This window comes from Ammospiza caudacuta, chromosome 21, assembly GCF_027887145.1.
Source record: "Ammospiza caudacuta isolate bAmmCau1 chromosome 21, bAmmCau1.pri, whole genome shotgun sequence".
Lineage (NCBI taxonomy): Eukaryota > Metazoa > Chordata > Aves > Passeriformes > Passerellidae > Ammospiza > Ammospiza caudacuta.
In genome coordinates, this window is record NC_080613.1 from 10,832,603 (window position 1) to 10,842,660 (window position 10,058).

The 10,058-nt window shown below is 58.6% G+C and overlaps 1 protein-coding gene across 1 annotated transcript; it reads left to right on the forward strand.

Moving 5' to 3' along the window:
- Window positions 1-374: 374 nt before the first annotated feature.
- On the forward strand, window positions 375-9,053 carry ENTPD8 (ectonucleoside triphosphate diphosphohydrolase 8). Its single transcript, XM_058818322.1, has 10 exons — window positions 375-482; window positions 3,175-3,306; window positions 3,730-3,847; window positions 4,784-4,934; window positions 5,215-5,374; window positions 5,896-6,126; window positions 6,621-6,881; window positions 7,287-7,397; window positions 7,552-7,686; window positions 8,580-9,053. The coding sequence occupies exons 2-10, from the start codon at window positions 3,187-3,189 to the stop codon at window positions 8,769-8,771; spliced, it is 1,479 nt and encodes a 492-aa protein (XP_058674305.1). The 5' UTR covers window positions 375-482; window positions 3,175-3,186; the 3' UTR covers window positions 8,772-9,053.
- Window positions 9,054-10,058: the final 1,005 nt, after the last annotated feature.

Consider the following 10,058-nt stretch of genomic DNA (forward strand, 5'->3'; position numbering starts at 1 on the left):
GGCTTGCGGGGGTCCCGCAGAGCCGGGTGACAGCCGGGTGACAGCAGGGTGACAGGGCAGGCTCGGCCCCTCACGGCGTTCGTGCCGCAGGTCTGACAGGGGTGTCTGAGGCTCCCGGAGCTCAGCTGCTGCCTCCGGCGCCAGGCGCTCGCAGGCTCCGGGGGCTGCTCGGGATCTCTCTGTCCCCTCGCTGATCTCCGCGGGCAGCGCAGCCCCCCCGGCCCCGGGCGGAGCGCGCCAGGCTGCGCCGCTCCTCCAGCAGCGAAGTGGTTAATCCCGGATGCTCTTATCACCCCGGCTCTCCAGCCCCGGCCCCGCTGCCTCCCGGACAAGCGCTCTCCTGGGCAGGTTGCTGGTCCGAGGCCAAGGGGAGGGCCACGCCGGCGAGGCAGCCTTTGTCCCAGGAGCGGGCTCCCGGCCCCAGGTGCGCGCTGAGCCGGGGCCGAGGCGGCGGGGCCGGAGCGGCGGCCGGAGCCAGCGGGGTGAGCCGGGGCAGGCACGGGGGGAGCCGGGCCCGGGGCTGCTGCCCCTCCATGGAGCAGGGCTGGGAGCGGGCCCCGGGCAGCAGCGGGGGCGGTGCTGGGGCAAACACGCTCCGTGGGGCGGTGCGGGAGGGCGAGGGGGCCGGGGCGGCCGCTCGCCGCACGGGGTTCCCAGGTGCGGGGGGCAGAGGGGCACGGAGGGCACGGAGACCAGGCACGGAGGGCACTGGCAAGCCCCAGCGCTGGTGGGAGGTGGGATGCAGAAAACTGTTCTGCCTGGCAAGGATGCTCCTGGCATCCACAGTCACCCTCTTAGAACCTTCAGAGCCCTTTTGGCTTTCAAATCCCAAATGTGCCCAGTGGGAAGTCAGCCCCCCCCACTGTCCTGAGCAACAGGCAGTTTAGATCCAGCAGTGGCTCTGAGCCTTTTACCCCAATTTTCGAGGCCCTGCTCCCTGTGCACAAGGGATGCTGCAAGTGAGGGATGTCCCACAGATGTTTGTCAAGCTTGTCATCATGGCCAGCCCTACACATCAAGTGCTGCCCTGCTCCAGCTGCTGGGCACAGCTGGAAACTTTGCACATCTGGAAATGGGCAGGCGCTGTGCAGCATCGTGCCTCCTCTGCAGCTCTGGAGGCATCAGCACCACTCTCCTGTCCTGCTGTTTCTGATCCTGCATGGATGGGAGCAGGTACTGGAGCTGCCCAGCCCCGGGATGCCACAGAAAGCCTGGGCAGATTGATGAGCTTCTCAGATTGTTTCCCACCCACTGGGCTCCCTTTCTGTGCCCCATTCTCCTGCCTGGGAGAGCTGGCTGTGTGCTGCCTTTGGATGTTAACCCCAGTCCAGTCAGAACGGGAATTAGACCCTAGCAGGCTGGGAGCCCATTTCCCACCCTCTCCTGCATTCAGCACAGTGCAATTTGTCACCAATTCGTGTCCTTCCATTTCACAGTGCGTGGGACAGAGCTTTCCAGGATGTAGGCTGGGCTGCAGACTTTTCCCATTGCTTTGTTTGTTACCTGGAGCAGATGAATCACATCCCAACGGCACAGTTATAACTGGGCAAACCCCAGCAGGGCTGCTGGGACTGCAGATATGACAACGGGGGACATAATTAAGTGGTTTTCTTGGTGGTGCTGGGTTAATGATTTGAGTCTGAGATAACTTTGAATCGATAACCACTTTAATATCTAAAAGAGTTCCTCAATGATTCCCCATTTCTATGACAAGGATTTATCAGAGGATTCCATACAATCTCGTCATAGCCATTGTAGAGGGAAGGCTCCTGGCTATAGGACAAGGTCTGATAAGGGATTTTGGTGGCCCCATATCCCATGACATGGGCCCAAAGAACAGCTGCTGTTCATTGTTGTGCATCTCATGCCATGCAGGAGATTGGTCACCCTTGCTCATTGCCAGAGATGCTGACTCCAAAACAGGAATCAGCATCTCCTTTGAACTTGCCAAAGGTCTTTTCTCTCCACTGGCCTGGGAAAAGGGCAGGGAAATTTCTCAGGGACTTTATGCACTCACAGGAGAATTGTGTAGCCAAGTGACAGCTCCAGGTCCCACCCAAAGCACTGGTGGGGTTAAACCATGTCTCTGGTACCCAGGGCTCTCAGGCCACCTGCAGGTTATAGCTGGAGTGTGAAGCAAGGTCAGCCTCAGCAGGATGCAGCAGGCATCCTGTCTGTGTGGCTCAAGGCACCAGGCAGGGCAGTGCAGGAGGAGGAGGGAGAGCTGTGCATTGCAAAAAGCACATCTGGAGCAGCTGTGAGGTGCTGAGCACATGGATATCTCAGCTGCCCTGTGCAGAGGCTGTCACAGAGAACCAGACTCTTTGCTTTGCTACAATTCCTTAGGAGTACCTGGGGGCTGTTTCTGCTGGGAGCTGAGCTCTGGATGGACAAGTGGGAAGTGCTCCAGTCCCCAAGGGCAGTGCTGTGGGCATTCCAGCCTGGCTGTGTGCCCAGATCAGCAGGAGCTTCCTGCCTCTGCCCTCCTGCCTGCCCTTGGGGCTGCAGGAGAGGTGTGGGGATCACAGCAGGCATGGACACTGTCCCTGTACATCTCTTACATGCTGTGGCATCAGTAAGAGCTGGGCCAGGCAGGAGACAGCTGGAGATGCTGTTTCCCTGCCTGAAGCAGAGAGGACTCTCTCAGGGACAATCTGGGCCTGCTGGGCAACAGATGTGACCTGGTCCCAAGTGTTGTAGGATGGGTTTTGAGGTGGCAGCATGTGGGTGCTGGAGGGATGTGGCTCTGCACCCCAGAGAGGATGGTCACACTGGTACCCTGCCAGGCCACGATCCTGCTCTCAGCTTGGAACTCCAGCCAGCCACAGCTGGGCTTCCCCCAGAGATGCTGCTGTGAAGGAAGGTGCTGATTGCCAGCCAGGGAACAGCTTGAGCAGGGCTGGGCACAGAGGGACCTGAGGGGCTGCAGGTGAGAAGGCAGGGCTGAACAAGTTGTACTGAAAATCCGCCAAGGAGAGAGTGCTCAGAATGGCAGAGTGTCCCAGCCCTGAGGCTGCCAACAGCCCTACTGGCATGGGTCCAGAGGAGCCCGTGGATATTATCCTCTTCCATGCTAAGAGCAGCCATGTACCAGAGAATGGCTTCATTGCTGGGAAGGGAAAGTTCCATAGCCATGCATGAGGTGTGAGCTGGGGGCTGGGGCTGTCCCTGCAGGTTGGAGGAGGAATGGGCTCCAAAGCCAAGGCCATTGCCGGTCTCCTGGCAGCCACCTGTGTCTGCAGCGTCATCGCCCTCATTCTGAGCGTGGTGAATGTGAAGGATGTGCTTCTGCCCCCCAGCACCAAGGTAGGGTCCTCAGAAGGAGCACAGCTCTCATTTGGCTGCTGGCTACCGCTGGGTGTTGGGTTTTGCCTGGGTTTCAGGCAGGCTGTGCTGTTTGTCACCAACATGGGGACAATGCCCTGCACAGACTGGAGCGGGTCTAGCTGAATTTGGTTACTGTGCCTGGCTCCACAGCACATGCAGCTTTTTCATCCCAAAGCACTGCCAGCCCCAGGGGCTTGGGATGGATCCTTGTCCCCAACACAGCTGGTAACTGCAATGCCACTAGACTTTTTCTGTCCTGGTGAACACCAGTCTTGTTTGGCCATTCTAGGCTCCCCTGCCCACCAGGAGCTCCGATGGCTCTCCTGGAGCTTCTCTCCCTCACTCTGCAGCAGGTGACGCTGGTCTGCTCCCCTCACACCCCGTGTCCCCTCTGCTCCCCAGCACGGCCTGGTGTTTGATGCTGGCTCCACACACACGTCCCTCTACATCTACCGGTGGCGCGCGGACAAGGAGAACGGCACGGGCATCGTGTCCCAGGTGGAGGCCTGCTCTGTGTCCGGTGAGTGCTGGGGGCTGCCCTCCCTCTCCATGGCCAGCCTTGGTGCTGCCCTGCATGGCTGTTCCACACACCAAAGCTGATTCATGCCAGCTGTGATAAATGCGAATTTATCTATTGGGCATTTCTAAATACCCACAGGGTCGTGTATTCCTATTGCAAAAGTGCTGTGTCAGGCTTCGGCACAAGGACAAGTCTCTCTGGAGGAAATGCCCACTCTAGAGAGCAGATCTAGGAGCAGATAAATGGTACATGGAGCCAGGCTGGGGCTAGCAAAGGCCAGCAGGCCAGGGCAGAGGTGCCTGGGCAAGGGGAAGAGGGCTCAGAGCTCACCTTGCCCTCATGTCCCGCTCGGCAGCAGCGGCATGGCAGTTACTGGTTAACTGCAAAGGTCAGGCCGAGGGCAAAGTGTAACGCAAGGGCTGCTTGGGCTAATGGCAGTTATTGAGTCAAAGCTCCCGGGAAGATAAACAGTGAGATTTCCACCCCAGAGCCTGGCCCTACCAACTGCAGGACCATGCCAGGTTCTCAGATCCAGTGCCAGCCTCTGAAAATAGGGAGGCTGTGAAAGGGCACACAGAGTGTCTATCAGCTCCAGGTGCCCTCAGGGAAATGGGGAACAGCTGTGTTTGTCCCCAGCTCCTGCAGGACGGACTGGCCGTGCCCAGCACTTCGGCCCCCCCGGGATCAGCTGTGCGCTCAGCATCCCCGGGCCCGCAGCCCTCCCGCTCTGCCCGGAGCAGGAGCTCCTGCGGCTCCCGGGGCGAGTGGCCGTGCCACAGCTGCTGCCGCCTGGAGGGACAGCTCCGAGCACGGGTCGGGACTACCTGGGGCAAGCAACAAAAAAGCCCTATGGGATTCCTGGGTAGACAAGTCCCCTGCTGTGCCGTCCCTGCGGGGTGGCGCTGGGCTCTCTCCATCACCGGTTCCCTGTGACAGGACCCGGCATCTCCAGCTACGCAGACAACCCCGCGGGGGCTGGCGCCAGCCTGAAGCCTTGCCTGGACAGGGCCATGAAGATCGTCCCGGCCGAGCAGCAGCGGGAGACCCCCACGTACCTGGGGGCCACGGCCGGCATGCGGCTGCTGAGGTACCGGCACCTCCCGCCCTTCCCGCTCGGCGCCGGAGCCGGGGCTGGCACCGGGGCACAGGGGCCGGGGCACGGGGGTGCTGCCCGGCCAGGCCGTGGGCATGGGCAGAGCAGCCCTGCCCGCGGTGCCACGGCGTGTCCGGGAGAGCCGCTGGCGGTGCTGGAGAGATGTCGGGAGCAGCTCCTTGGCAGGGCACGGCGGCCTCTCAGTGCCAGCCCGGCTGCCAGAGCTGCCAGGCAGGGCGTGCAGCACCTGAGGTGTTTGTGCCTTTGCTGGCAGGGAGGAGAACAGCAGCAAGGCCGAGCAGGTCTTGGCCGAAGTGTCCAAGGCCATTGGGGAGTACCCTGTGGATTTCCGCGGAGCCCGGATCCTGACGGGCAGCGAGGAGGGCTCCTTTGGCTGGATCACTGTCAACTACCTGCTGGAGACACTGGTCAAGGTGCAGCTGGGGAGAGGGCAGGGCAGGGCCAGTGGAGAGAACGTCCCTGTCTGAGCTGCAGCAGCTTTCCTTACCTGCAGAGGAGGGAGGAATGGAGCTTTGGGGCACTGGTCAGGCAGCCAAAGGTTCCCTGTGGTTGTGGGCTGCAGATTCCACCTCATTAATGGGATTAACAGGATCTTTGTGTCCAGCTCAGCCTGGCCCTGTGCTCTCGTGTGCTGACACACAGGGGTGGATTTGGGGGTCCCAGGGATCTGGCAGCGGGATCGGCCTCCAGGGTACAGGGTTCCTTTTTCTCTGCTCCAAGTGTCTGGATCCCAGCAGATGTGCAGCAGCCAAGAGGCCACACCTGAGTGCTCCGTGGAAGTGTCCGTGGGTTGAGGAGGATGTGGGCAGGCAGGGATAAATCAGGGAGCCAGGAGCAGGTTGAAGGTGCCCCTGGGGCCCCCAAGCCCTTGCGGGAAGGGAGTGTGCGTGTGAGTGCTGCAGTTCAGCCTAAGCCTTGCTGTGTGTTGGGCCAGTTCTCGTTTGCAGAGAAATGGGAACATCCCCAGGACACTGAGGTTCTGGGAGCTCTGGACCTCGGCGGTGCCTCGACGCAGATCACCTTCCAGCCCGGGGTCCCCGTGGAGGACAGGAACACGTCCGTGTTCTTCCGGCTCTACGGCACCAACTACTCCCTGTACAGCCACAGCTACCTGTGCTACGGGCAGAGCCAGGCCCTGAAGATGCTGCTGGCAGCTCTGCACCAGGTGCCACGGGGCACGGGGGCTGCTCAGCCATCTCCCAGTGCCGTGGCACATCTCCCCCTGCAGCGCTGGGCGTGCCTGTGGGCCAAGAGCTGGGAATTGGCAGAGGCTTGGGTTTTATCTAGGGAAGCAAAAAATTGCCTCATTTGGGTGGAAGGTGGTGGTGGTTGCCAGCCAGGGCTCCCTTCTCCCCACATCTTGACGTGCGGTGGCATTTTTTGTAATTCCCCCAGCCCAGCTGTATGTGTAGTTTTTCTGCTGTCACCATGCTCTTGGCCTTGCTCCATTCCTGCCCAGAGAGAGGTTTCCCAGCACAGTCCCTGCACTGCTGCCCGGGGGCAGAGGCAGAGCCCAGCGCTGCAGGAGCCAGGGCTGCTCAGGGAGTTCCCAGGTGGGGTGCATCCAGTCCTCCTGGGGTGTAGTCCTGCTTTTTGGGATGGGCTGTGGGAAGGTCTCAGTGGCACTGCAGCCCCATTAATGGCTCCATCTCTCTCCAGGCCAGCTCGAGTAGCCAGATCAAGCACCCCTGCTACCCCCAGGGGTACCAGGAGAACATCACCGTGGCAGAGCTCTACGACAGCCCCTGTGTGCGTGCGCCCAGCTCAGCCAGCCCTGGCCTTGTCCTCACGGTGACGGGGACAGGGGACCCAGCCGCGTGTGACACGGCCGTGCGGAGACTCTTCAACTTCAGCTGCGGGGCGCAGGGGCCGTGCGGCTTCAACGGGGTCTATCAGCCCCCCGTGCGGGGACAGTTCTTGGTAAGCAGCCTCCGTGCCCTGCCTGGGGGAGGGTGAAGGCAGGGCCTGGGTGTCTCCTCTGCCACTGATTGTGGAACGGGCTGGGGAGAGAGGGACCCTCGGAGCTGGCTCTATCTGCAAACCTCTTGTGTGCTCAGAGGTGGCTTCTGCCTCCTGCCACGTGCCAGCATTCCTGAGGGACACGGGAAGGCCTTGTCTGAGGGACACTGTGTGAGCCAGCTCAGAGTGCAAGAACATCCCCTGGGTTGTGGGCCAGCTCTGAGACTTTCTGGCAGACCATCAAGGGGCTGCCCGATGCAGAACCCAGGGAATTACTAATTACTCTCTCCCCAGGCAAGAGGGGCCCCTGGGTCTTTTCTCAGGTGAGGAAGCAATTGTTTTTCACCATGTTCCCTTGCCCCCCAGGCCTTTGCTGGATTCTACTACACCTTCAACTTCCTAAACCTGACCCGCCAGCAGTCTCTGCGTGAAGTCAATACCACAGTCCATTCTTTCTGCCGGAGGAACTGGACAGAGGTGAGAGCCCTGTGAAGGGCAGCCAGGAGCCTTGTGCTTATCCTGTCCCAAATCTCTGTCCTTGGAGTACAAGCCCTGCTGTTCCCTGGGCTAGGGAGGGTTTCTGAGCCTCTCTTTCTTTCCCTGTTGCACTCTGTCCCTGATGGCCTCACAGCTGGTGCAGAGCTTCCCAAAGGATTTGAAGTACCTGCACACCTACTGCTCTGTGGCCTTTTACATCCTGACGCTGCTGCTCGATGGCTACAAGTTCAATGAGCACACCTGGAGCAACATCCACTTCAGCAGGCAGGTAAACACCTGTGGGCAGCAGGAGACAGTGGACATGTTCAGGAGCAGCATCTCTGGAGTCCTCTGTGCCAGAGATGTGTCCCTGTTTCATGGCTGCTCCCCAGGGGTCCCAGGAGAGATTTGCTGTCTCTTAGCCATGCCCAAACCTCTGACCCAGCTCATGTCTCACTTTCCATGCTGTCAATGTAACTGATTTTAGGGGGGGTCAGGGAAAAACAGAGGATTTGGCCACTTTGGTCTCTGATGTTGTTATCAGAAAGGTGATGGTGGCCCCATGACCACTTTGAACCAGAGTATGGCCTGACCAGAATATTTCCAGGATGAGAGGAGACAGCCTCAGGTTTTGCCAGGGGAAGCTTAGTTGGGTACTAGGAATGGTGCTTTTTCATGGAAATGAAAATGGAAAGGGTCAGGCTTTGGAACAGGCTGCCCAGAGCACTGGTGGAGTCACCATCCCAGGAAGTGTTCAAACAACATGTGGATGTGGCACAAACAACATGTGGATGAGGACACAGCTTAGTGATGAGCATGGTGGTGGTGCTGGGCTGATGGCTGGACTCCATGATCTGAAAGGTCTTTTCTGATCTTACTCTGCAGCCAAATTAGAAGGATTATGACAACAGAGGAAACCCCAGATCCAAAATCACGTGCAGGTCACAGGCACACCAGGGTCAGAGCAGTCATCCATGTTCAGCTGTCCCTTAGCCCTGGGGGAGGGGGGGCAGGAAAGCTCTTTGTGCAAGTGCTGCTGGCAAGATCAGGTTCATCACAGCCTGGTCCCCATGTGAGACAGCTGGGACAGCTCACGGGACAGATGCCCCCCAGCCCCTCACACAAGCTGCTGGTGCCTGGCAGAGGTGCTTTTGGATGATGCCCTGTGCTGTCTCCCTGCAGGCAGCAAACACAGACATCGGGTGGACACTGGGCTTCATGCTGAACTTGACCAACATGATCCCTGCTGAGGCTCTGCAGCAGGTCAAGGGCCACCAGCCCGGCCTGTGGGCAGGGGCCGTCTCCTTCCTCGTGCTGGCCATCGTGGCAGGCCTGGTGGCTGCTTTCCTGCACTGCTTCTGGAAAACAAAGTAGCTCCCAGCCTCCTGACTACAGGCATCCTAGGCATCCTGCCTTCTAAACCAGGCAGGGAAGTGGTGCAGAAGAGGTGGAAAGTGGAAAAGGATGAAGGCATGAGACCCATCTCCATTGCTCAGGAGATCTGACTTGGTCATCTCTGTGAATATGGAAGATGACTTGATCTCTCTCCAAGAGGAAGACTCCTTTAATCTGACTGCCAAAAGCTGATTGAGACTTGCTGGCTGCATGAAGCTAAAAAAATTCAAATGAGAAATAAAATCAGTTTTGTTTTTCAAATATGAATATCACTGCTCAGCCTAGCACAGTTTCCTTGGCATTCCCAGTCCTGCTGGGCTATTCTTCCAACAGTCCTGGGAGGCAACTGGCAATGGAGAGCAGTGGTGGGCACCTAACTCTGAGCAGAGGGATGACATCATCTGTATCCTGCCCTGTGCAAGATGTGCAATATTTTTGTAGTATGTGACAGAACCTCTCCCCAAAGACACTGTCAGCTGTTGTTAAAAATACTTACTGGCATATCTCAGCAGAAAAACACAAGTGGAAGTTGATTTAAGAGTTGCCAACTCTGGCTCAGGGTTTATTTTATATTCAAGTTACATAGCCAAGTTTTGTCAAGACACCAAATCCAGAACAGGTTCCAGCTCCAGGCACTTGAGTGTTTTATTTAGATCAGCCCAGCCCAGTTGCAGGAATTGGACAGGGCTTTCACCTTTGCAGCACCAGCCCAGCACTGCACTTCCCAGCCAGCCCTTTCTCCAGGGCTCTCCCACAACCCAGAGCTGCTCTGAGCAGTGGAGATTTCCACAAGTGCCTATTTCCTCTGTGCTCCAAGATCTCACCTAGGCTTTAGGGCTTAAGAAAAGTGCCTGAGGCACCTGGTGAAGGAATGGTCAGGTCCATAGCTGTGTGCTATGGAAGACAGGGTCCTAACTCATGGTGTTATCACTTTAATCCCACTGCAAACTAGTTCCAAAAGCCTTTTGAAAGAGCAGCATCTCTGGCTGGTGGAGATAAGGTTATGTGACCTGAGAGCCTGGGGAACAGGGCTCTGCCCCCTGCTCCCAGCCAGCCACCCTTGGCTTGGGGAGTGAGGCTCAGCTTCCCAGCCTCAACACGAGCAATAGGGAGAGGGATGAAGACTCTCACCCAGAGGAACCTCCTCCCACCCAGGGGAACCTCTTTCCACCCAGGGGAACCTCTTTCCACCCAGGGGAACCTCCTCCCACCCAGGGGAACTTCCTCCCACTCAGGGGAACCTCTTGCCACTCAGGGGAACCCCCT